Consider the following 26,463-nt stretch of genomic DNA (forward strand, 5'->3'; position numbering starts at 1 on the left):
GCATAGGTAAGTTAATTTATTAGAATTGTCATCCTGACAATGAACAAATAAGATTTTTCTAATTATTTAGGTCAGTCTTTATTCCTTATTTTTTCTAAATAAGTGGTTTGTAGTTATATTTTCACCTTGTGGATATCTTGGTAGGTAGGCTCCCAACCAAGCAGTTTATATTTTCTGTAGTAATTTAAAACACTTAGCTCAATGCCTAGCACATAGTAGGTATTTAATAAATGCTTGTTTTCTTCCTCTTATTTAAGTAGAATTTCTCTTTCCACCTCTTCCTTCTGTGTTTTATTGGTATTATATAGAAATTCTGATGATTTGTATGTATTAGTTATATCCTGCAGCTTTAGTTATTATTTCAATTAATTTTTAAAATTTACTCAGGGTTCCTTAAGTTCATCATCATATCATCTACAAAAGTGACAATTTTATTTCTTCTTTGCCTTTGCTTATTTCCATAATTTCTTTTTCTTCTCATTGTACCACTGATTTCTAACTTCTGTATTTCTATTGGTGTTGCCACCATTTTTCCAGTCACCCAGGCTCTTGTAACTTCTGCGTGATCTTTTACCCTTCCTTTTTCTTCATTCAGTATGTCCAAATAAATTGCCAAGACCTATTGCTTCAACCTCTACAATTTCTCATTTGTTTTCTCCTCACCCCTCCCACCGCAACCACCTGAATTCCTAAATTCTTGCTTAAGTTATTGTGACAGAGTCCTGACTGGTTTTGCTTCTAGTCCAGCCCCTCTCCGCCAGTTGTTGTACTTCACATTACTGCCAACTCTGAGTAATTTTCCTTTTGAATCACTCTGATCATGTTATTCCTCCACTCGGAAAACCTGGGTAGCTTCCCATTGCCTAGTGAATAAAATCATAAACTCCTTGTTCTGGCTCTTAAGTACCTTTATTGTCTAGGTCCAACCTTACCTAGCCTTCTCTAATGCTGCTTCTTGTCATAGACTCAATGCTTCAGTCTAACAGGATCACTGTCCATTCCCTGTTCTTGTTCTGTTACCTCCTATGACAGTGACTTTATTCATGCCATTCCCCCTGTTTGGAATGACTCTTCTGTTTCTATTGAAATACTTCTTTTCCTTCAGGACCACTAAATTCATTTTTCATATTTCATATTTCTCTTCTTCTGTTGAGCCTTCCCTGACTCCCCAGGTAAAATGATTCTCCTTCCTTCCTCAAGTTTCTCATAGTACTTGGTCTAGACCTTTATGCTTACTCAGATCATTCTCTTGTATCTTGTAATTTGTGGCTTTGTCTTTCTCTCATTGAGAGGTGGTGCAGCAGATATAGTGGTAGGCTTAGAGTCAGGAAGACCTGAGTTCAGATATGGCCTCAGATGCTTATTAGCTATGTGCTTCAGTCTCCTCCTCTGTAAAATGAGCTGGAGAAAGAAATGGCCAACCACTCTAGTATCTTTGCCCAGAAAACCCCAAATGGGGTCACAAAGAGTCAGGCATGACTGAAACAACTGAACAACAAGCTTTTTTCCAATTAGACTGCACAGTGCACCTTATATCTCTTTGTATCCTAGCTGTGTCCTGCACACAAAAGGCACTTAATAATATATTTTCAACTGAGTGCTTTTAGTAATGAGTTAACCTTTCTTAATTGGAGTTGTATAAGCAGATGCTAGAGATTCTCTTACTAATAGTGGGTTTTTTTTGGGGGGGAGTATACATTTTGTTTTGATGGACATATCAGTCACGTCTCAACAAGCACCTTTCCTTACTCATGTTTTTTTTTTAACTCCAGTATTTTTTCATAAAAATCAGTTAAACAAAACTATATGACAGGGATCAAGACATCATCACACTTTACAGTTTAACAGAAAGGAAGGATGTGTATTTTAACTTTAATAATTATGAATTGACATTATTTGTTTTGTTTGACCTGAATTTTGTTATCTCTTGTAACCTATAAATACTTTGTTTATACTGTTCTTTTGATTTTGATTTCTTTACTATGCATCAGTTTATGCAAGCTTTCTTATGTTTTCTTGAGTTCTCCATACTTCACAATAATTCTGTCCTTTATTAAAGCACTACTTACTTTACTAAAACTCTTTCTTTATAATAATTCTTTTCATTTGTATATTGCAATTTGTTCAGCTGTTCCTCAATTTTTTTTTTTGGCAATTGGGGTTAAGTGACTTGCTCAGGGTCACACATCTAGTAAGTGTCAGGTGTTTGATCTGAGGCCAGATTTAAACTCAGGTCCTCTTTACTTCAGGACTGGTGCTCTATCCACTGTGCCACCTAGCTGCCCCTCTTCCTCAATTTTTAGAACACACTTTATTTCCAGATTTTCTTTATTAGTGTTGTTATGAATATTTGGTAGAGAGGATTTTTCTTTTTCTGTCGTTGACTTGTGAGAGGGAATGTTGTGGAGTGGATTTGTGGTTTCAGTATAGGTTGGATGAAGTGGCTTCTGAAATCAGTGGGATTCTGATTCTAAGGGCCGTGATTTAACTGAGGAGTTACAGTATTTAGCTTTGTAAGAGACTTGAGATAGTATTCTGTCTAAGCCCTCCATATTACAGATGAAGAAATGGCTCTAAAGAACTGAAGTGACTTGTCCAAAGATAAATAGGCAGTAAGTAGCAAAGCTAGGATGCAAACCTCACCTCTGCTGACTTCCCATCAACTGTTCTGTCCGCTATGATATTCTTACCAAGACTTAAGGCATTAAAACATGCATCTTGGTTGTCGTTTGGAGACAGATGTTTATAGACATTATGGGGGTTAGATCTCACAGCCTGAATTTAGAATATGTGTATCAGAGATTGTTAGCTTAGAAAGGGCTTTAGTGATTGTCTTGTCCAATCTCATTATATAGATGAAGTAATTTGAACAGTCACTACCAAACTTAGGTGCTTCCTTGAGAGGTTCATATTAGGCCAATAAAGAAATTGCTAAGTTCTGTAATTGTTACATAAAGCACTCTTTCTCGCTCCCATCCCACCCCTGACATTTTTGAAAATAGCAAATAGGAAGCCCCTTTAATTTTTTTTGCACGTGTCTTCAGTTGTCTTGATTTTCATATAAGCCAAAGAAAAGAACAAAATGTGTTATTTTATGACTCATAATAGTTAACTGACCAATATTGAATAAAACATTGCACAATTTAAAGTCTAACCCTAATTCACAACATATCTTCACATCACTGAACCTAAATGACTACCAACTGGTGTCTGCTCCTGGCTGAAAGGAATTTGTGGTGAGTAATAAGATCAGGGGGAAAAGAATGACGGCCTGGACTTGACGCATTTAGTTCTTATTTCATGCTCAGGGCTGGTCCTAAGGTCAAAACATGCCCTGCACCAACAGAGCTACAATTTGGGACAAGTTTATTCACATACACCAACTAATAATGTACAGTGTATGTACAGAGTGGGAAAAGGTATTCTTTTTAGAAATGGACAAAAATAATTGAATCCTCTGCCTCCTTGATTTAGACTACAACTCACTGGATATTTGTTACCCACAGAATTAGATAGGGAATTATAGAGAGAAAATTACCTGTCTTGTAGTTCTGCTGCAGCAGCTTTGTCTGTATGTTGGTAAATTAATTCTTCAGGCTGAGAAGAAATGTTTTAGAATTTGAAAAAGATATGAAAAATTTAAAAAGCTTTGATATAATGAAATAATATATCTTGAACATAACTCTACCTACTTGTGCAAGGTAAGTATTGAAAAGTCCTGGCTATTAAAATGATTTTGTGTTCTCTTTTACATGTTTACACATGTATATCAGTTGTCACTGTGAGAAATAATTCATTTAGCCCCCTACTCTATTCCAATCAGTATTAATCAGTTTTATATTTTACATAAATCATGTAAGGAGAATTACATAAGATAGGTTCTTATAGTAGGCCTTTATAATAGTCTTCAAACTTTAATGTAATGTTCATTACTTGTTTAGCAAGTAGTGCTTACTTGTGCAGCCACAAGAATGCTGACAAAGTTATCTCCATCCTGTTTTGCTCAAATTACATGTCCAAACCCAGCATGGGTGGGATTCCTTGATTCTTTGGAAAATCTCCCAACTTATTTTTGTACCTCCAGACCATTCTCTCTTGTCCAATGTGAGCAGGTAACAATCTTATGACCCCCTTATGACCACTTAGTCAGTGGACATGCCCCATGCTTCACCCAACCTGTGACCTCCCTGCTGATCCATCATTATTGACCCTCAAGAGCAAGGTCTGTCAACCAATGAGATTCTGTATTTTACCATGTCTCTTTTGCATATTTGGGTATCAAACCCTATAACAGTAGGGTCCTGGGGACCAGAAGCATCTGAACATTAGGAAGATTTGAGGTCTACTTCATTAGTAACAAAGATAATATTAATACCTGAACACTTGAAAGCCCTGGATATGGAAGACTTCTTGAAAAAAAAGATTTCCATAGTTTGGGTTTGGTGATGTCAAAATTATCCTCGTTGGAGAATCATACCGTTGAATATTAAACCAAATCTAAAGAACCAATTGAAATACATTAGCGGATCACCATTACCTAGTCTCTTTAGAACATTTATTTAGAACATGTACAATATTAAAATTCATTATCGTGTATTCCTTTTCCCAGAAGAGAGACAATACTATACATAATTGTAAGAGAACTGTAAAACTGACTTAAGGGAAATGCACCTTTAACGTCTAAGAGCTTTACTACATAATTATGGAAAGGAATAAGACTAGGTCCCAACTGGACAGACCTCATATTTGCATTACCATTAGGTTTTTTCCCAAAAAAATATATTGACACTACTTGGTTATTGATGACTTTATATCCAAGGATCAACCTATCAATTAACAAGTCTTTACTAAAGGTGAATTTAAACAAAATGTATATTTGAATTAGTTCTGTTCCTATGGTTGGACACAGTGAAAGTATAATTTTAAAGTTATTTTGCCATTATGAGTGATTATTAGAAAGACATGATTCACATATAACAAATAAACCAATAATGTACAATATTGTTGAAATATTAAATGGAAAAAAGAAAGCAGTGATCTCTATATAAAAGGAACTGGGGAACACTTACATTGTCAGGACTTATTAAGCAGCCCACACTTTTTAAAGGACAAAATGTATCAAACTGTCCATAAAAGCGTCCACTACAGGGATTCCATATTAAATATTGGCTTTGTTCCCAAGTTAGCACATAGGCAGTTGGACCCTGGAGGAAAAGTAAATACTTATTAAAAACTGGATGATTTTTGAGCTTATACTTCAGTAGTCCACAGCACTGGTTGGAGTTTTGCATTGTTAGGTTATTACTTTAAATCATAAATTAATATCTCCAAAATCACATAGAGAATACATTTGAAATTTTAGGTTTGAGCTGATTAAAACCATAAATTCAGTTGCCCAAGGACAAAATTTTATCCAAGGAATATTAGCCACTCTACTCTGTTTATGGGCTTAGGAGTTAAAGGAACAGGATTTGAGTCTCTGCCTTATTTCCTCATCTGGAAAATTTGGATTATAATGCTTACATTCCTTCAATATAGTTCTCCTTTATCACTTCATTATTAGTAGAAGTGACTCTGGACACTTGAAGGTTTTATTATTGGAGTGTAAGCTCTGGCAAGTTTTACTAAGCATGAAAGGTTTTGGGCATGGATCCCATGATAAACTGTATTTGTCTTCTGAGGGACTGGCCTAGTTAAGGGCAGAGAATCTCATAACATCACAAAGCAAACTTCTGGGTGATTTGAAAAAAGCATCTATAAATAGATGTCAACTTGCGACAGCAGAAGAATGCAGATCTGCTCAAGAATAAAATGGACCTTTCCATAGCTGCAAAGCCACATTTGCACTATCTGCTTCAAAGGCTGTTGGTTGGAGAAAGGGTTTTGTATGCTGTAAAGTTCTATCTAGCCTGAACAGTTATTAATCCTTAATTTTGGCTTAAAAGAGGTAACAGTAATTCTCTACTGCTAACACTGGTGGTCTTTTGTCAGCAAGGCAAGAAGATTAAATAGTAATCTCAACTGTGAGTAAAGTCACTGGGAAAGAAGACTTTCTCGAAAGGACCAGTAGCCATGTATGTGAAATTTATATGAAATGACCAGAAACTTTATATGCCCTCAAATACTCAACTTTCCCATGGATGAATACTTTGTTCCCACAAAAGATTTTATGTTAGTAAAGTTACAACCACGCTAAATATTAGTGAATGTACTAAGGGGTATCTTTTCTAAATAATATGAAATGGGCTTTCCAAAGGAGATCTTTCCATAAAATCCTACAACAAAACAATCCTTTTTATATGAGACCTCTCCTCCGAACCCTAAATTTCATATTTTAATTTTTTGTTATTCTGAGTTTGACAAACTTCCACCAACATGGAATGCTTTGCAAATTTGGGTGTCACCTTTGGGCAGGGGCCATGTGATTCTTCTCTGTATTTTTTCCAGTTTTAGTATCTGTGAACACAGTAGCACTAATTTCTTCCTAACTTAGAACAGATGTATAAAACTCAGATCAGAAGTTGCCAGCTTTTGAGAAGTGAGGTGTCAAATTGCCGACAATCTATTTGCACGAGGGGAAGGGTTAGTAGCCGTTGTTGTTGGGATACGTGATGGAGTAGAAGATAGGAATCACAGGGATTGCCTTGCTCGCAAATCTCTATCCTTTCCCCCCATATCCTAATCAGCAACCTTAAAATGAAGTGACTCAAGAAGCAATATGACATAGTACAGAGGGCAGGCCGACATAGGTACTGAACCAGATTAAAATGTAATTGGGAAATGTTTAACAAAATAAGTCAGTATATTCCCGAAAGGGATCCGTTTCTATTTGCATTTAATATCACTGGGGTAGTGGAAAAAGTGCAGGATTTGAAGTGAAGACATCTGGGTTCAAAGTCTTGCTCTTTCATTTACTCCCTGTGGTAACACAGGGAAGTAACTTGAACTCTCTGGGCCTCATTTGCCTTATCTGTAAAAAATAAATGAAGTGGTCAGACTACATGACTCTATGGTTATGGCTTCTCCTGTAGTTATGGTTCATCACGGTTCCTTCCAGGTTTAAATCTTTGAAGCTCCAGGGAGGGTTAAGCCCTTTGCTCATTCACATTTCAGTTGCGGGTTATGGCCAGTCTGTCTTCAGAACCCACAAAGTATCTTGTCTCTCCCTAAAATACTTGTATTTTTCTGTGCAATTTTTACTCAGTTAGACTCTAAGCTCCAGGGGGGGCAGTATTGTTATATCTCAACTTTTTATCTTCCTCAGCTTCTAGCCTAGAGTTTGACATGTAGTAGGTTCTTACCAGAGTTGCTGTTTGTCCTTCATTTTTGAGGAGTACCAATGCTATAATGTTGGGTAAAATAGTGGATAATGGGTGGTGTTTTGACTTGTGTGAGTTGGATTAAATTGAGGCAGAGTTGCACAAAATCTTCAGCCTCACTCTCTTCCAGAGTCACTAAAGTCCGGTGGTAAGACAGAAGTCAAGACAATTAACAATGGCCCAGGATGCAGTGGACGACCTTGGTGTCTTTGATGTCTGACCAAGCTCTCAGTGCTCCATAGTGCCTGCTTTACCTGCCTTCATGGCTGCTGGAACAAATTGTCCTCATCCACCTATTCCACTACGGGAAGTCTTTACACGCAGGCAGTAGACATTCCTCTAGGTCTGTAACAGGTTTGAAGCCTGTCAGTTATCCTCAACCTGGTTTAGTCTGTTTGCCAAGATGGTCTTACCAGGGTTGTGGCCACTGTGCATGCTATAACTTCTTGGAGCTCCAGGTTAGAGTTTCTTATTATAATTCAATAATATAATATGCATATGTAAATAATATGCATATGTAAATAATATGCATAACATATAAAATAATTTTCTTATTGCATTAAACTATGACCAACCCCTCAATTCCTCATCTTCCATTTTCTCATCTCGATTTTCCTTCATTTTGGACTTCTTATATTCTTTCTATCTTTTGGTACTCAGAGAAACCCAGCTTCCTAGGTAAAACTGTTTTCCTGGATGTTCTCTCCAGTAGTAGCTGCACCTGTTCCCGTACCCTTTATCACACTGGTCTTGGAACAGGAGTCAGAATACACTTTGTTCCCTACTGGTACTTTCAGAGTCTTCTTCTCCTGCCAACACATGGCAACCTTTCTCCCTCTAAAATTCACTCTGTTAAAATTTATTATCCAATCCAGATTATGGTAACTTTTTTCTTTTGGCCCCTGGGTCATTCTGCCTCTTTTCTCAAGAGTTCAGTACCTGACTTGCTGTCTTTCTCTCCTTCCCAATTCTGACCTTTGCATTAAAGGGCATTTAGTATATCTGTTGATGCTCTCTTCAATACTCTAATCTCCCAGTCTCCTTTGCTGACACAGAGAATGTTGATAGATATAATCCATTTAAACAAAGCCCTTTAGGAGGTCCTCAGTAATTTTTAAGAGCTTAGAAGGGTCCTCAGACCAAAAATTTTGAGGATTGCTGATCTACCTGATCATAATCTCCTATCCTCCATCTCTCCATTAATTAAGCACTTCCTATGTGACAAGTACTGTGCTTGGTCCTGGGGATGAGCAAAAACTCGGTATTCCCAAGGAAATTTACATTCTACCAGGGAAATAAGTACATATATAGATATGTACAGGATAAATATAAAACAAATAAATACAAGGCAGTTTAAAAGGTAGGTAGGGGAGGAAGGCACTAAAAATTGGTGGAGATCAGGAAAATTTTCATGTAGAAAGTGGTGCTTGAGTTACGTCTTGAAGGAAGACAGGGGTTTTGTGAGGAAAGGTTGAGAAGGGAGTGTATTCTGGGCATGTGGGATAGCCAGTGCAAACGCTATGGAGTGTCATGTGTGAGGAACAGGAATAAAGTGAATTTGGTTGAGTTGAAGAATATGGGAAGGAGAGTAATGTATAGAGACACTTGAAAGATAGTTTTGGGCCAGGCTGTGAAAGGTTTTTATATTTTATCTTAGTCAATAGGAATTTATATTTTATTTTAGTCAATAGGAAGCCACTTGAGTTTATTAAGTAGGAAGATGGCATGGTTACATCTCTGCTTAAGGAAAAACCATTTTGGCAGCTATGTGGAGGATGGACTGGAGTAGGAGAGATTTGGGGGCAGAAAAATCGATAAGGAAGGTGTTGCACCAATCGACATGAGAGTTGATGAAGGTCTGAACCAAAGTGGTGGATGTTTGAGTAGAGAGAAGGGTTAAGATGCTAGTGATATTGTGGAGATTGAAATTGCAAGATGTGTCAACTGATCCTGTAAGTGGGGTAAAAGTGAGTGGATGAGGGTGATGTTAAAGTTCTTAACCTGAGAATCTCAAAGAACAGTGGTCACTTTGACAGAAGTAGGAAAGTTTGGAAGGGACTGGGGTGAGGATAATAAGTTGTTCTAGATGTGTTGACATTGAACACCTTTGGGACTTCCAGTTGGAAAGGTCCAATAGGCAACCAGTAATGTGGGACCAAAGCTCAGGGGAGGACCAGAACTGGATATATAAATCTGTAGGTCATCTGCATAGAGATGGTAATTAAGCCTATTGGAGTTAATAGATCACTGAAGGAGTGTAGAAAGAACTAAACCACTTCTTTGTCTTCACTGTGACATCTATTCTCTCCATTTACCAGTAACCTCCTAGGCTAATAAACCTGCTTTGATTTTGCTTTTCAATCTTGATCCTTTTTAATCTTGACCCTATCATTAACAAGTTCTGAAAAATAAGACAAATTTTACAATTTTGATCAGTGTCTTGGTTCCAATACCTACGTGACACTCACCTCTGGCATGACTGTTGATGTAAGTTACTAATGCCTGTCTTACATAACTATTAGTCTTTCCTCTGGTTTAAGAGGAAACCTCTCCTGACTTTTTATGTCAACAATATGTCAGCAATACAAATTAAATTCTTAGAACCAGGGGAATTCTCTGTCATCTATGTAAGTACACTGAATGGTATAGATGATGATTAATAATTAGATATAATAGGGCTTCCATGTGCTAAATAAGTACCATCAGCCGCTCCTAAACTATCACCTCAGTCACTTCCTAAGGATAATTAATTGGCCAGGGATATTAATTTTAAAATAGTTGTTGTGTAAGGTGTGCTGGCACACAGAGGGTAAAATAAGTTGGGAAAGCAGCCACCAGTAATGACTGAACCCTCTGCAACGTCTTCTTTAACCATAACATTCATCATGGTTCCCGGGCACCTGGACTGCTCCGAGGAAGGTGGCTGTTGTTGTTTAGTTGTTTCAGTTGTGACCCCATTGGGCGTTTTCTTGGTAAAGATACTGTAGTGGTTTGCAATTTCCATCTCTGTCCAAGTAAGGTACAGTCTGTCATCCCTAGCCCGATCGCAGGTCATTCTGCCATTTTCCAGTAAGCGACTCTGTACGTTTATAGAAGCTACGTCTGTCCATAATTAGATCTATCAAATCAAATTTCAGTCTTGACTACTAGTGGCGATATTTTAGAGGAAATGCACATTTCATGAAAGGAAGGGTTCAACTGAATGACCATTTAACTCTGTGACTTCTGGGAAACACCAATGACCTTACCTCAGGAATAGCACTGCCCATCACTAGCCAGGCTTTTTTACCTAGGGCCAGAAAATAATTACACAACAGCACTGCGTGTTCTTCTTCATCTCCCGCCAGAAGATCAAGAAATTGCTAATAAAGAAAGACACAGTTTACTAAATAGATTGGCAGCTTAATCATTTGGCAAGCTCTTATTCACTTTCAACATGGCATATTTTTTTTGAAAATTGCCTTTAGTGGAAAAGCCTTAATATAAAAATCCTCAATGAAATGTTTAATGCAGAACAAAGAAATCACTCAACTTGTGCAAGAAATACTCCACTGACGTAGATAATGGTAGGGACAGGCAGAATGCTTATGTGATTACTGCAAATAGATAGTAAAAAAAGACAAGCCTAATATGTTAGATTCTACCCTGAGAAAAAATACATGCTTTGAAAGTGTCTTAGGTGAAAAAAAAAATGGATATCTCTTAAAATTACCAATCTAAACTTATGGATTCTCTAAAATTACCAGTCTAGATGTTGTCAAAACATATTGTGAAACAATTTAATGAATTCATTTAAATACCTTTATTCTTGGACTCTTTGGTTTGTACCCAATAAGGAATTGTGTATTGAGATGGCACCTGATTTATGGGATATTGTGATAGATACAGGTTCTTTTTTGTTTTATTTTATTTTTTAAAGGAAGTACATTAAATGCAGTGAATAAGCAGTAGAAATTCTTTCTGATGAAAACTGCATGCCTACACGGATGCTTGATCTTAAGAACCTAAGGAAGAACTGGCCCAGTACCAGTGCCAGGTGGAATAAAGGATACAAGACCACTGAGAAAGTCTAATGATGACTGGTGGGTGGGAAGAGGTTGGAGGACTTCCTAATAATTTCTAAGCTCAAAGAAGGATGGATTTGTTAATGGGCAATTAAGGAAGCAAGGGGGACACCTGGTTGTGAAACTGAAGAAGAGAGAGTTGAAAAAAAAGGGGATCTGCCTACATGTGCTTCGAGGTGGTATTTAATGCTCTGCAGGTTCCTGTATTAATGGACAGACCTGAGTTAGACTAAGAGCACGCTCCAGGACACTAGGTTGCTAGAAGGCACAGTAGATAGAGAGAGTGCTTAATCTATAGTCAGGAAGACCCAAGTTATTAATTTAATTTAAGATGCTTTCTAGCTTTGTGACCTTGGGCAAGTCTCTTGACCTCTGTCCACCTTAGTTTTCCTCATCTGTAAAATTGGAACAGTCACACCTACCTTCCAGAGTTGTTGTGAGGATCAAATAAGATAAAATTTGTGAATTACTTTGCAAGCCTTAAAGTGCAAAATAAATGCTAGCTATTGTTATTATTCTCAGTGCCAGGTGCTTAATCAACATTTTATGTCACCTTAATAAAGTCTAGGTAACAGTTAAGTTTGAACAAATATATGAGGAAGAATGAAAAATTGTCTTTACTTACATCTGATGTGCTCCATAAGTCACAGATCCCAGTAAACGAAACACTGTCAGGCAAGAAAGGAATCAAAGCAACGTATCTGGCCACCAGCTCCTACAGAATGACAAAAAGTGTGAGTGTTTTGTGTTTGGCAAACTTTATGCCAGATAAACCATTCCCAAACCATACTTACTGCACTTTGGTTATTATCCTTGACCTCTTTATCACCTTCCCACTAGAACCTGGGAGTCTGATCCTGGGACCACTGTGGGTTCTGACAGGTGAGTTTTCATTTTAAAGGGTCTGCTCTCACCTTAAATTTTGTCTAGAATCAATCCTCCATGTCATTTCTTGACCATACCCAAATCATGCTGTCTGCGCTCTGGCCTCAAGCTGCAACCTCCTCATTTCCTCCCCACTGAAACCTTGGAGTCTGACCTTGGGACTACCCTGGGTTCTGATAGGTGAACTTTCCCTTTATTATGCCTGGAACCAGGACACTGTGTCACTTCAAAGTAGTTTTGGAGGGGTGGTATTGATAACAGAGGGAGGGGAATCAGGAGTAGAGATGTCATAAAGAAGAGGTTGCTTGCTCTTCATTTTTAGGGAAGAGTGGGAGTTCTGAGTAGGAGCTAGGGAGGGAGTGCCTTCCAGGCATAGAGGACAGACAGAGCAGATACACAGAGCTGGAGATGGGATATTGTTTGTGAGAATCACTCAGTCAGTAAACATTTATTGCCTACCATGCCAGGCACTGTGCCAAGTGCTGGGGATACAAAAAGAGGCAAAAGACAGCCCCTTCCCTCAAGGAGCTCACACTCTAATGGGTGAGACAACAGATGAACAGATAGGTACAAACAAGCTACATACAGGATAAATAGGAAATAATTAAAACAAGGAGGGCACGGAATTAAGAGAGGTTGGGAAAGGTTTCTGATGAAAGAGAAGATTTTAGTTGGAAGCCTGGGAGGTCAGTAGTCAGAATGGAAGTTAGCGTACCAATGCATATTGAAATCTTTACAATTTATGATCTTTGAGAGTTTCTTGGGGAGCACTGAGAAGTTACTCAGGGCAATGTGATATATATATATGTATATATCTCAGAGGCAGAACTTGAACCCAGGTCTGACCCCAAGGCTAGCTTTTTGTACTTTACATTGCCTCAGAGATAGGTATTAACACTGTATTATTACCATTTTACAGATGAGAAGACAGGCATAGAGAGATTAAGTGATTTGCCCAGGGATTTTAGTAAGAGTTAGAGGCAGGATTTGAACCCAGGTCCTGCTGAACTTCAAGAGTTATACTAACCCTATAGAAATGCTGTACACGTTGTATATCTAGATTTTAGCAAAGCATTGGCAAAGCCTGCCATGCTATACTTGAATTCCAGCCTGCTCTTTAAAAAATGCTACCTACTTCAGGAAGCCTTCTTTGATTTCTCCAGTTGGAAGCGATCTTTTCCTCTTCTGAACTCCATTTGTACCTTATTTGTATCTCTTTTATGATCAGTTGGGGAGACCCTTCCTCCTGGAACATTCTTTCCATTTTTGGAAGGAACTCTAAACACCAGGAAGTTTTCCCTTACATCCAACCTAAATTTGTCTCTTTCCAACCTAGGATCATGGAATCAGCACTCTAGAAAAGATCAGAGATTATCTATTCCAACATCATTATTTTAAGATGAGAACACTGAGGCTTAGCAAGTTCAAGGTGTTTGCTCAAGGTCATATCAGTGATAAACACCAGAGACAGAATCTGAACCCAAGTCCTCTGACTACAGTCATTTCTTCTGCTGAGCCATCTCCTATTCATCTTGCCTAGTTGTTTTCTGTAGGCCTAAGCAGAACAAAGATAATTCCTACAGAATATGGCCTTTCATCTAAGTGGAGACAGCCACCATTTTCTCCTTACATCTTCTTTGCCAGGCTAAATACTGCCAGTTCCCTTAACTGATCCTTACGTGGCAGGACCTCAAAGCTCTTCACCATCATGGCTGCCCTACTCTGGAGGTTCTCCAAATCATCCATGTCCTTCCTAAAATATGGACTAAATTCAGTACTGAATGCAATATTCCAGATGTCTGTATGCTTCAAGGCAGATGATAGGGGAACTGTTACCTTCCTAATCCTAAATTTATCCCAAGATCACATTAGCTTTTTTGGGCTTGGGCTGCTTTTTTTTTCTTTTTTCTTTAATTTTATTTTGTTGTTTAAACAAGTGCCAAATAAAATGACTATTTCTGGGATTCCTTGTCTGCCTTTTTTTGTTGTTGTTGTTGGGGAAGAACACTAGAACTAATTTTACTGGTATAGGGAAATTCTGGTAAGGAAACTCCTTCTACCAATGCAGATTAATACTTTCTCTTCAATTTATAGTTTATATTATAGAGTTACATGTGGCCCTGAGAGGTTAAGTGACTTATCCAGAGTCCCACAGCCATGGTATGTCTGCGGCAAGACTTGAATCCAGGTATTCCCAACCCTGAGGCCAGCTCTCCATCTACTATACCCTGCTGTCTTTTACTGCCAATGCAATAAATCTGTTTAACTCCTTTTGGACTTTCAGTCTACTGAAGCTCCCTCATCTTTCTTAAACTAACTGCTGTCTTGTCACTCATCTTTAACCTAGTTCTTCTGAAGCTGAGTTTTTGAACTCAGGTAAGACATTATCCTTATCCTTAACTGAAGTTAATTTTATTAGATTTGGCCCAAAGTTCTGGCCTATTGAGATCTTTTTGGAGCCCAACTCTGTCATCTAATAGGTTAACTAGCTTTTTTTGCTTTGTGTTATATGCAGATTGGATAGGGATACTATCTATGCTTTTATCCAAGTAATTAGTAAAAATGTTAAATAGTACTGGACCAACTATTTATTCCTCTGACATTCAGTGGTTGATATCAAACTATTAATAACTATTTTTTTGTATTCAGTCATTCAGTAAACTCCAAATCAACCTAACCATAGTATTGCTAACGTACAATTAGCATTAGTATTGCTAACTCTACCTTAGTATCTACAATGATAGATACTATCTAAATCTTTGCTAAAATCTAGACAAAATTTATCTACAGCAATTACCCTGATCTACCAGTTTTGATATAAAAAATTCAATAAAGTTAGTCTGACATGATTTGTTCTTGATTAAACCATTCAGGCTCTTTGTCATCATGGCTTCCTTTTCTGGATATTTATCAACCATCCTTTTAGTAATAGCATCTACAGTTTTGTCTACAATAGCATCTACAAATTTGTCTAAATTTGATTCAGTGTTGAGTGAGACAGGTTATATGTTATGTTATGTCATATGTTATATGACAGAGTCAACATCTAAAAAAGTTATTGAGAGGCTAAAACAATGACTTGTAGCTAATAAGATGAAAATTGAGAGAGAGAAACTTTGAGAGCCCTTGGGTTCAAAAAAGTCATGTTAATACAGATGGGACAAGGGGATATGTTAAAGAGCCATCTTTATGATGCCATAGCCATCAAAGTGTCAAGTATGTGCCACACACTCCAAATTCCCATTCTCTTTTGTCACAGGACTGCCAAGAGAAGGGCGTGATATGAATTTATTAAGTAAGTGCTAATACCCATTCACAAGTTAGAAAGACCCCTGTAGGTTAAAAGTCTCAGTTAAAGTTAGAGGACCACCTTTGGGTCATTGTACTGAGTAATGGTAAGTAAGCACCTCCTGCTTAGAAAAGCAGACTGCACAGCCCAGATTTGGGAATACTGGAGTCTGTGGTGATGACGCCACTCTTGTGGTTGTCTCCTGATCCTGTATATCCTTTCAGGAAACTTTACCTAAGACTATAGCAATGAGTCATAGAAATAGCTTGTAATTTTTGCAGCTAGGGTAAGCCATGGTGGGACGAGGAGAGGGAGGCCACCCCAGGATACTGGGAGGTTGCTGTATTTCCAGGGATAAGGAAACCCATCTGGGGTGTGGCCCAGGGGCCTTGACCGTTTGTTGTGGTTCAGGGTATAGTCATTTACTTTACCTCTAAGCAAGATACAATTTGGGTAGAACAACTTAGAGAAGAGTTTATGTAGGAAAAAAAATTGGGTTTTAATGGCCTGTAAACTCAATATGAATAAACATTGTAACATAGCTGCCAAAAAATCCAATGTGCTAGGCTACATTAAAAGAGAAATGTTGTCAGACCGAGGGGAGTGAAAGTCCCATTGTTCCCTGCTCTGGTTAGGCCTCATATGGCATATTCAATTCTAGATGCTATATTTTGGGAAGAACATTGACAACTTGATGGAGCATGTCCATAGGATGTGGTACCCATAAGAAGACACCCATGATTGAAGGTATCTGGAACCCATCCCCCAAGAGGACTGGTCAAAAGGCATCAGGTTATTAGGTTCAGTGAGACAAGATCTAGGTGTGTAGTTGTTTTTAAATATCTGAAGAGATTGTGTGTGGGAGAGAGTTTAGATCTGTTAGCTCCAGGGGACAGAACTAGGAATAATATGATGTAGAAAAGATTCTTGAACAGTTACATGTAAGGCTAGATGTCTTCTGATGTCCCTTTTGACTCTGAGGTTCTGATACTATATGTAGATGAGTTTTGATTTGCTAGGTAGCTGCATCTGCCCTATGCTATCCACCTCATGAGAGTGGTTATAGGTTAGAAGTATTCATAAAGCGAAAACAATGTTAAGATCCTAGTGCATCCTGAGCTCACAAGGGAGGAACCCTAGAGCAATAAGTGACTTGCTGAAGTTACCACAAGTCAGTTTATCCCAGAGCTAGTACTAAAATATGGCCCACTTTTCCCTCTTCTAAACAAGTAAAGCATGGCCAAATTACTTTTGGTCTATTTGAATTTTGAAACTCTAGTTAAGATGCCTTGGAGCTTGAGACAGGCCTTTAATACTATATACTTACCTTTCTTGACCCCATAGGGGAAGACTAGAATGAATGGCAGGCTATTTCAGCTCTGTGTAAGGAAGTACTCCTTAACAGAGCAGAAAGGGCTGCCTCATGAAGTAAGTTCCAATGCTGCAGAGATATGTAAACATTATCTGGATCACTTATCAGGAATATTGAAAGAGGACTCATTCCTTGCACAATAGTTGTATCAGATGACTTCTAAGTTCTCTTCTTGTGCTACAATTCTATGCTTGATAGGGATAGTACAAAAATAGTACTATAAATTCACTTTGATTTCTGTCTTTAGGGTCTCCTCTGTGAAATAGCTATATTATGTAACTCATGATAACCCTTCAGATTCCCCTGAATGAGGATGTCCTCTTGGTGCTAAAGATTAGCCCCTCTGAACATGAAAATTTCTTAAGGTGGTTGTCATTTTAAGTGAAATTAAAATGTCACATTCTTGGTTAACAAGGACATTATTTAGGAATTAAATACTTACTGCCGTTGCTTGTGGATTATTGGGGTACATATCTAGGAGCTCCTGGGGTGGGTTTAAAGGCTTGAGATAACGTGTGATAAAAACTGTTTTCCCACTTAAGTTGGTCACGGTAGTGAGGCATTGTCGTTTTGGAAATTTCAAGACACATTCAACATGAAACTTCTCTGTTGCTTGAAGTAATTTCTCATCTTCCTGGGAATCAAACTTTAGAAAGATCATGGATCAATAGATAGTTATGGATACACGACAGGAAATGTTTATAGCCACAACATCCAACATGAATGAGAATCAAAGACATACAGCTAATGGAAGGATTTCTTACTCAGATGACTATTTTTACTTTTCTGTAGATTATGTGTATAACTCACCATGCTGTCAAGTAACTGTCCACAAAACTACCCAGCTCTTCTACTATACTGAAATGGCTACATTTGTAATATTTTTAAAAAGAAGAGCAATTCTTTAAAGTCATTCAATGCATTAAATAGCATTCATAGGCAGATTCTGAGTGGAGAGCTGCTAGTTAACGTAACAGTGTCCACTTCTTTAATAGAAGATGCATGACTAAAAATTCCATGAGCATCAACCTATGATGCACTAGGCAGATTGACAGAAACTGCTGCAACCACCAGCTGTGTGTGTCAGTGCTCCCCTCAAGCAAGTCTTACTGCTCTTGTTTTCAGGTTGCTAAAACTATCCTTTAGGCTTAAATTTCAAGAAAATTCTAAGCTTGCAAGTCTGCAGATGTGCCTATGTGTGTTTGGGAGTTGCAGATCCAGTTACATGGGGACAACCAACAATTCATCATCTCCAGAGAAAGGAAACAGAATCAGGACCACAAATCCATAGTGGTGATTTACAATGATTCACTCCAGGGTGAGTGACCAGCTGCCAGGGTCCTTAGGTAACTTCAAACAGATGTAACAAAGAGCGTGGCATGCTTGTCTAGAAACACGTTAGGGTCACAAAATCACTCAGATCATTGTTCCATTGTTGAAGTATGTTAACAAGATTAGACTATCCCCTCAACATTTTTATTAGCTGTTCATAAAAATAATATGTGTATGTGTGCTGATTTCCTATTTATAGTGTCTTTCATTTCAAAAGGCCTCAATTTGTCAAGCTTACTAACTAAAGAAAGCTATTTCTTAGTCCTTCTAATTGGTATTCATAGTTGAAATGTGAACCTTATTCTTGTATAATAGGGATGGTTGGGGGATACAGGGTGGAAATATCTCTACACTTTTTTTTTTGATGTCTAGTTTAAAGCCATAACTGCCATAAATGTTATCCCTCACAATAGGACTAACACTTAACATCTGTCTTTGGCTTGGCGTGAGAAAAAGAGGGAGCGTTTAATTATAGAACCAGAATTTTAGAGTTCAAAGGGAGATTAGAGGTCATCTAGTATAGCCTTCCTTTGTATGCAAGAATCCCTTCTACAAAATCCCTCAACTGTCAGCTTCTATTGGAATGCTTTCTGTGATGAGGAACTCATTATATCTCCCAAGGTAGGCCATTCCATTTTTGGACAGCTTTGATTGTTAGTAACTTCCTTATGTTGAATCAAAATCTATCTTCCTGTAATTTCCACCCTTTGGTTTTACTTTTGTTCTCTTGAGCCAAACAGAAAGAACCGAATCCCTCTTCCACATGACAGGTTTTCAAATAACCGAAAACAACTATCACATTTCCTCCTCCTCCCCCAAGACTTTTTTTCTCTAGACTAAACCTTCCCTCTTCCTTCAACTGTTCCTCATCCAAAGAGGTTTTGAGTCTCTTCACCATCTGGGTAAACTCCCAGTTTTGAATTATCCCTCTCAGATTGTGGGGCCTTTTACCAAACATAGTGTATGGATATGGCCTGACCGTTGCATTGGATAGAGCACTGGGTCTAGAGTGTGGAAGACCCGAGTTCAAATCTGACCTCAGACACTGTGTGAACCTGGGCAAGTCACTTAATCCTGTTTACCTTAGTTTCCTCATCTCTAAAGTGAGCTGGAGAAAGAAATGGTAAACCACTCCAGTATCTTTGCCAAGAAAACCCCAAATGGGGTCACAAATGACTGAAATGACTAACCAAAGTAGTTGTTATCTGTGTTTTAGAACATAGGCTGGTGATGCTTCTAGGAGAAAAATACAGAGGCTTGAAGAACACTTCCCAGTTGTTCATGTTTTCAGGTAAAATGAACTGTTCCTAAGAAAAAAGATTTGAAGAGAGACAGAGGGAAATTCTGACCTGTTTCTGGAAGCCACAGGGGAGAAACATGTGACATAGAGGGGAAAGGGAAGAAGAAGGGGCATTGACCACTTGAAGCTAAGTAATAGATATAAATTCTTACTGAACAGGAGGGCATAGAGCCTTCTGAGGAGTAAGGAGTTGTTTGTTGCAGGTGTGATGATATATATGGATCCCCAAGGTGAGATAATGTCTACTGAGGGTTAGAGGAAGAAGAGCCAAGTCCTAGCTGCCCACTCCCTGCTGAAGGGTTGGTATTAAAGTTGCGATTGCTGAAATGATAACAACAGATTTTGTGCGTTGCCACCATCTTTTTAACTTGTGGTTCACTGTCCAAATCTGCCTTTCTCTGCTAAAGCCTTTGTCATCAATCACCAGATGACATCATTACCTCTGCTCCCCAAATCTTCCATTTCTTGATCAAGACTTCACGTTGTTCAGTTGCTTTTCAGTTGTGTCTGACTCTTTGTTACCCCGTTTGGAGTGTTCTTGGCAGATGCTGGAGTGGTTTGCCATTTCCTTTCCCAGCTCATTTTATAGATGAGGAAACAGAGGCAAACAGGGTTAAGTGACTTGCCCAGGCTCACACAGCTAGTAAATGTCTGAGGCTGGATTTGAACTCAGTGAGATGAGTCTTCCTCACTCCTGGACCAGCACTGTATCCAATGTGCCACCTAGTTACCTGTTCAAATTGTCAGGCACAAATGAATTACATCCCAGGATATACAAAGTAATTGGTGCATTTGATTGCTATGTCACTGTCAGTGATCTTTGAAAGACTGTTGCTTTCACACAGGAAGCAAATTTTATCTTAATTTTATAGTAAACTTGACTTAAGTTATTGGCAAAATTCTAGAACCTTTAATTGGGGCATGTTATGGTTGGTTAGTGAACATTTAGAAAAGGAAGTGAGAATAATAAAGAGCCAGAATGGCTTCTTAAAATCAAGAGTTCCAGACTAGTTCAATTTCTTCTTTTGACAGTGGTAGCTCAGAGCAATGGGGTGGAGAGAGTTTACCTAGATTTTAGCATAACATTTGATAAATTCTCTCAATAATCATATCTATCGGTGGTGTCAAATTCAAATATGAAAGAATCACTGTTGGCTGCATATTGACTTAGAAATCTACAAATTAACATTATTTGTTCTATTGTATTTTTATTTATTTTGTTAAACATTCCCCATTGTAGTTTGCCTGGTTCAGGCTTGGGGATTTTGTGGCTGCTTGTGATCTGCAGGCTATGTGTTTGACACCTCTTTTGTAGACTAGCTAGGTATATGTAAACTAGATGACAACATAGTTAAATAGATTCAAAACTAGTTGAGTAGCTGGACCTCAAAATTGATTTGATGACAATTTGATAACAATTTGGAAGGAGGTCCACTCTCTGGTGGCATGTGACTGGTATTTGTGATTGGCTCTGTTCCCATTAGCATTTTTGTCAATTACTTGCACCATAAGACGCTTATCAAATGTGCAGGTGACACAAAGTAGGAAGGCCTGTTAACAGCTGTATGAGAGAGTCAGGAGCCATAAAGATAGGCTAAAACATTGATCAATTAGAATAATATAAACCATAAAGGGATAAATATAAAGATTTGCAGTAGGGTTCAAAACTCAACTTCAAAAATACATGATGGGGACAGCATGGCTAGACAGGTCATCCAAATAGATTTGGAAGCTTAGATTATATTCTAACTACAAGTCAACAGAATGACGCAGGAGAGAGAAAGCTAACGTGACCTTAGGCTGCATGAAAAGAGGCTAGTATTTAGGACTAAGGGGATGATAATTCTATTTTACTTTGTCCTATCTAGGAATCTGGGTATATAGATCTGGAATATTGCCCTCAGTTCTGGACACCGTAATTTAAGGACATTAAATTAGGGAAGATACTTAGGTTGGTGAATGTCTTTGAGCCTATGTCATACCAGAGTCCATTAGCCTGGAGAAGGGAAGCCCAAGGGGAAAACAATAGTTGTCTTGAAAGGAATGTCATGTAGAGGACAATTTGACAATTTAATTTAAATTGTTCCTTTGGGTATGAGAGGAAAAATCCAGAAGCGATAGGTGAAAGTTGCAAAGGAGACAAATTTAGGTTTGATATCAGAAAAACAAACAAACAAACAAACCAAAAAACCTTTCTGCCTATCAGAGCTATCCCACAATGGAATGGTTTGCCTTGAGAGGTGATGGCTTCCCATTCATTGGAGATCTTCAAGGAAAGCCTGGATAAACCCTTGTGTATGTAGGGGATTCTCTTTCAGGTAGGGGGTCAGTTGTCTCTGAGATCCTTTCCAAGTTTTTGAAACTTTACAGTTATGTGAAGTGTATCTGGAAGAGGCTAGGCATACACACTAAGACTTAAAGCTTTCAAAAGTAGAGGAGAAGAGAAAGCTGTCACTTCAGGACTAATAAATAAATATTGCCTGGTTTATTATAAAATAAAATATTCATTACCTTCTTTAGCATGTCAGTCATCTATCAGAAGCAAGGAAGAGAAAAAATAACAGGCAAAACAGTGTAATAACAGAAATATAAAGTTAAAAATGGAACTATTCAGTTTCTTTTGCCAAAACAGTACAATGAAAGAACTGCTAAAATAGAGAAAGGCATTCAGCTTCTACACTTCTACACTTATTTTTGTTTAAAATTTTTCCATTCAGAAATAACTTGAAAAATGGCACAGAAAAATCTACTTGGTTCCTAACGTGAATATGAAGATTGATACTCCATTCATCATTCCTATAAGTTCTCAAAATGGAAAAATGCATCCAAATCCTACATCATACTCCTTTTCAGTGGCTGTTTTATGGCCAGAGCTCCTCTTTCCTGAAAAGATCATTTGAAAACAAACAATTCCTGCTCTCTCCACCTCTTCTTGTAGAATGATAGCCATACTGGGTGTGGCTCTCATCAAAAGGCATAAGAGCATCTTGCTGAGGTTTTGGTATATAGCTAAGTCCATGTGCACAAGGATCATGCTTTCTGTGACCACACTGGGGCAGTGAGGCACCAAAAAAGCGAGCAGATTGGAAAATTTACAACATTTTTGCAAAGGGAGGAAAGAATGTACAAAATTGTGTTTACAAAAAAAAAAAAAGGAGAGAGGCTTAAAGGACACTGGAGCACAATTAAAATTCATGAAAAATGATGTCAATGTCTGTAAAGTATGTGCCAGGATGGAAGGAATCTTAAAATGTATTAATTCTTTCAGCCATATTCACATACCTTGGCAAACCCATGTGAAGACAACACACTTGAAAAAAACGCAAAACACCACTTCCAGCTCGAAGCCTTACTAGACTTTTCTATCTTCTGATCTGCAGCCTTGTCCCAATCTGGGCATTCTCCTGCACTCTCCCCATCCTTCCCCTCCAAGCTTTCCAATTTCCCATTATGTATTGTCTTCAGCCATTAGAATATAAGCTCTTGAGAGTAGGGGCTGTCTTGTTTGCTTTACTTACATCCCCAGTACTTCACTGTTTTTGGCATACAGTTAATAAATTCTCTGTGTATCTATCTGTCAGTCTGCCTGCATGCCTGCCTATATATCTATACCATCTATTTACATCATTATATCATTCCTCTTGCTCTATCTCTGTCAACCTGTCTTTCATTCTAAAGTAGAGGTGTCAAACTCTTGAATTGGCTGAACCAGATTAAAATATAATTGGGAAATCTTTAACAAAATAAAAGAATATGATGTAAATAATACTAATTTGTGGTTTTCTATGTCAGTAGTTATTTCAGGGGTCTGTTTCTATTTGAGCTTGACACCACTGAGCTAAAGCATACATCGGGAAGATCCTTCAGAAAGTCCTGCTCAGATGTTTCATTGTGACATAGAAGTGACCCAGGAGTCTTAGTGGTCAGTGAAATACCAGCCTGGGCAGGTCCTACTACTCTGGAAAGGTTTTGAGTACAGACCCTGCAGTAGACCAAATGTCTGGTAAGTTGGAGAGGCTCATCATGAGAAAATTGGCCAACAGGTGATGAATTCTTTTGGCCATTTTATCTCCTGCTAAATAAATTCCTGTAGCTTATTACTTAAAGGATCAACTATAAAATCCTCAGCCATTTAAAAAACCTTTACAACCTGGTCCCTTTCTATTTTTCCAGTCTTCTTACACCTTACTTCCCTCCACATACTGTATGATATAACCACACTGGCCTCCTTATTCTACCTTGAACACAATGCCTCATTTCTCTACCTTGTGCCTTTTCATTGGCTTCCCTTTCCTTCAAGACTCAGATCACACATCACTATATGCAAGAGGCTTTTCTCAGTCTCTCTCCGCTTCACCCCTACAGCTAGTGCCTTCCCTCTGAGATCAACTCTAATTTACCTTGTATATATCTTGTATGTGTATAATTGTTTACAAGTTGTCTCTACCATTAAAATGTGAATTCCTTGAGGATAGGGTCTGTGTATTTTGCCTTTCTTTATATCTTCAGTGCTTAGCATAGTGTCTGACATATAGTAGGAGATTAATAAATGATTGTTGATTGATTGAAAGGACTGTCTCCTGAGTCTTGGAGAGGTTGTGATCTATGTCAGTGGAGGAAGACCCCACACTGATGAAATCACAAATCCTTGAATTATTTAAATAAACATAGGAAAAATATCCTTTTCCTTAGAGCAGATGTTTGTGGAGTTAAGCTTATGTCCTTGTCTTGGATGTTATTATTTCTGGTTTACAGATGTAGAAAAACATAAAAATATATAAATATATTTTCTCTTTTAAGAATATTTTGAAATAGATGACACCAAGTGCTTCCTAGTGAACAATACTTTTATTCAATGAAAAGCATATCTACTATATAAATTATCTTAAAATTTGGTAAATAGAGATAAAATTAAAATTTCTTTTATGTTATTTTATTAATTCAGACTAAGAAAGAAGAGAATTAGAAGACTGCACTTCCATGTGAATCTGAATCCATCTAATAAAGTACCAAAAGTAGATCTAAGAATATATTTGAGCTGGGGTATGTTCATAGAAAGGCAATGATAAATGGTTTTCCATCTTCATTGAAGTCAAGACAAAAAGAAACCATCTTAAACTGAAACAAGAGTGAGATTGTGCAGATTGTGAACTTCAGGAATAGCTACCAATGAAGTCTATGAAATCACCTTTTTTGGAAGTCTCTGAAAATAAATAAACAAGTAAACAAAGAGAAGATAAGAAAACCTAAACCCATGCTTTTGTTTGGCTCTTCCTGCCTGAAGGCACTGGGGGTGACCTCTTAAGGACATCTGGTCTTATGATAGGTTACTGATATAATCAAACATATGGGTCTAGAGAGAGAAGCATATTTCACAACCTATTTCCTTTTTGATCTATTTTTGTGATTCAGTTCAACACTAAAAGTATAAAGTCATTGTGGGTCCAAGCCAGAAAAAAAACATGCCCAAATAAACATTTCTGTTAGCCTCATATGCATAAAATAACACAATCTGTTTGTATGCACAGGGGATAGAATTTTTAAATGATTGACCGAAATCACTGATTGGTTTACACAGTTGGAAACCATTTACCTTTTCTCGAACTGACTCCCCAGGCACAAGGTGAGGTTCAATAGTCATAAAGAGTGTGATATAGGTGCCTTCACTCAGACTTCTGACAGAATCGAAGCCCCTTTCGCTAATTATGTTTCTCTCTTTACTGTAGCCCAGGAGAACCGGGGGAATATCTATTTTAAAGGTACCATCAATCTGTGAGAAAAAATAAAATTCAATAAATCTCCTCATGGACAGTGCAAAAGTAACAATCACCAAACACAAGATATCTCATAAAATCTGTTTCCTCAAGGCACAAAAAAGGTACAATATAGTATTTCAGCGGCATGACAATGGGCAAGCCATTTCTCCTTCTCTGTCTTGTTTTCCTTCTCTGTACACTGCCCTGAATGATATCTACTTTCTTTCCAGCTCTGGAAGTCAGTGGATCTGGGTTCTGATTCCCCCACTGATATTTCTGCCTTAGTGAACTTGTGTAAGTCACTGAAGTCTCCCTGGCCCTCGATTTTCTAATCTATAAAGTGAGAGAATTGGACTCAATAGCATCATCGGCCCTTTCTAACTGTAGAATGATGAGTCTGTGGATTTGGCTAGGGTCTTCTATGATAGTAGCTTCTATGAACAATATCAGATAGTACCAACAAGCAAGTGTGTTTGTTCTGGGAGCTGAAATTCACAAAAGTGAAGTGTACCCAATTTAAAGATTTATCCTTATTGATAGATTTCCATATCTGAAAAGCTAATGAGATAAAATGAACTTTTAGAATGTGACAATTGCCCTTTAGGTTAAATTGAGCTCTTCTCTGTTTGAAGATATATTTTTCCTAAGTTATAAAGGCATTTTGCTCCATAACCTGGAACAAAAACACGTTAAGTGGTATGGGATTTTTAATTTGCAAAAGGAAAGTATCATAAGAGAGTTTTAGTACAGCTGCCATTTTGCCTAAGATATCTAACTTTAGACCTGGTGCTAGGTGGTTAGTTCCTGCTCTTTCTGCAAGTGTCAGCTTAGTATTTGCTGATTCAGTTACTATTTTACCTGATGTAGATCTTTCCCTCCTACTGTTGATTCTTTGAGGTTTAATTCTTTACCTTCCCCTTTGACTTCTGGAAAATTCCAACTATATCTTTCATGCTGATATAAGTAAAGACCGTATAAGATTTTTGGAAATGCTGCTTGTGGCCCATTGGTTTTTGTGTACCATGGGACTGTGCTCTGAGAATATGATAAACTGGTTATTAAATGTCTCCATTTGTTGATAAGTACTATTGTCAGCGGTACCTATCAATAAATAATTTTAGAAATCATTTGTATAATTTAGAAGTC

At 37.8% G+C, this 26,463-nt stretch overlaps 1 protein-coding gene and 1 non-coding gene across 2 annotated transcripts in view; both read right to left on the reverse strand.

Moving 5' to 3' along the window:
• Positions 1 to 26,463, reverse strand: part of CC2D2A (coiled-coil and C2 domain containing 2A) — a 145,202-nt gene that overhangs the window by 8,011 nt on the left and 110,728 nt on the right. The window contains 8 exon segments of the mRNA XM_078148334.1: positions 3,539 to 3,597; positions 4,376 to 4,458; positions 4,461 to 4,497; positions 5,070 to 5,204; positions 10,568 to 10,681; positions 12,009 to 12,098; positions 17,372 to 17,575; positions 25,155 to 25,331. Coding sequence (XP_078004460.1) covers positions 3,539 to 3,597; positions 4,376 to 4,458; positions 4,461 to 4,497; positions 5,070 to 5,204; positions 10,568 to 10,681; positions 12,009 to 12,098; positions 17,372 to 17,575; positions 25,155 to 25,331 — 899 coding nt within the window.
• On the reverse strand, positions 6,370 to 6,474 carry LOC144455570 (U6 spliceosomal RNA). Its single transcript, XR_013484283.1, has one exon. It is a non-coding gene; the product is annotated as a U6 spliceosomal RNA (small nuclear RNA).

This window comes from Phascolarctos cinereus, unplaced genomic scaffold, assembly GCF_003287225.1.
Source record: "Phascolarctos cinereus isolate Bilbo 61053 unplaced genomic scaffold, phaCin_HiC Scaffold_9;HRSCAF=440, whole genome shotgun sequence".
NCBI lineage: Eukaryota > Metazoa > Chordata > Mammalia > Diprotodontia > Phascolarctidae > Phascolarctos > Phascolarctos cinereus.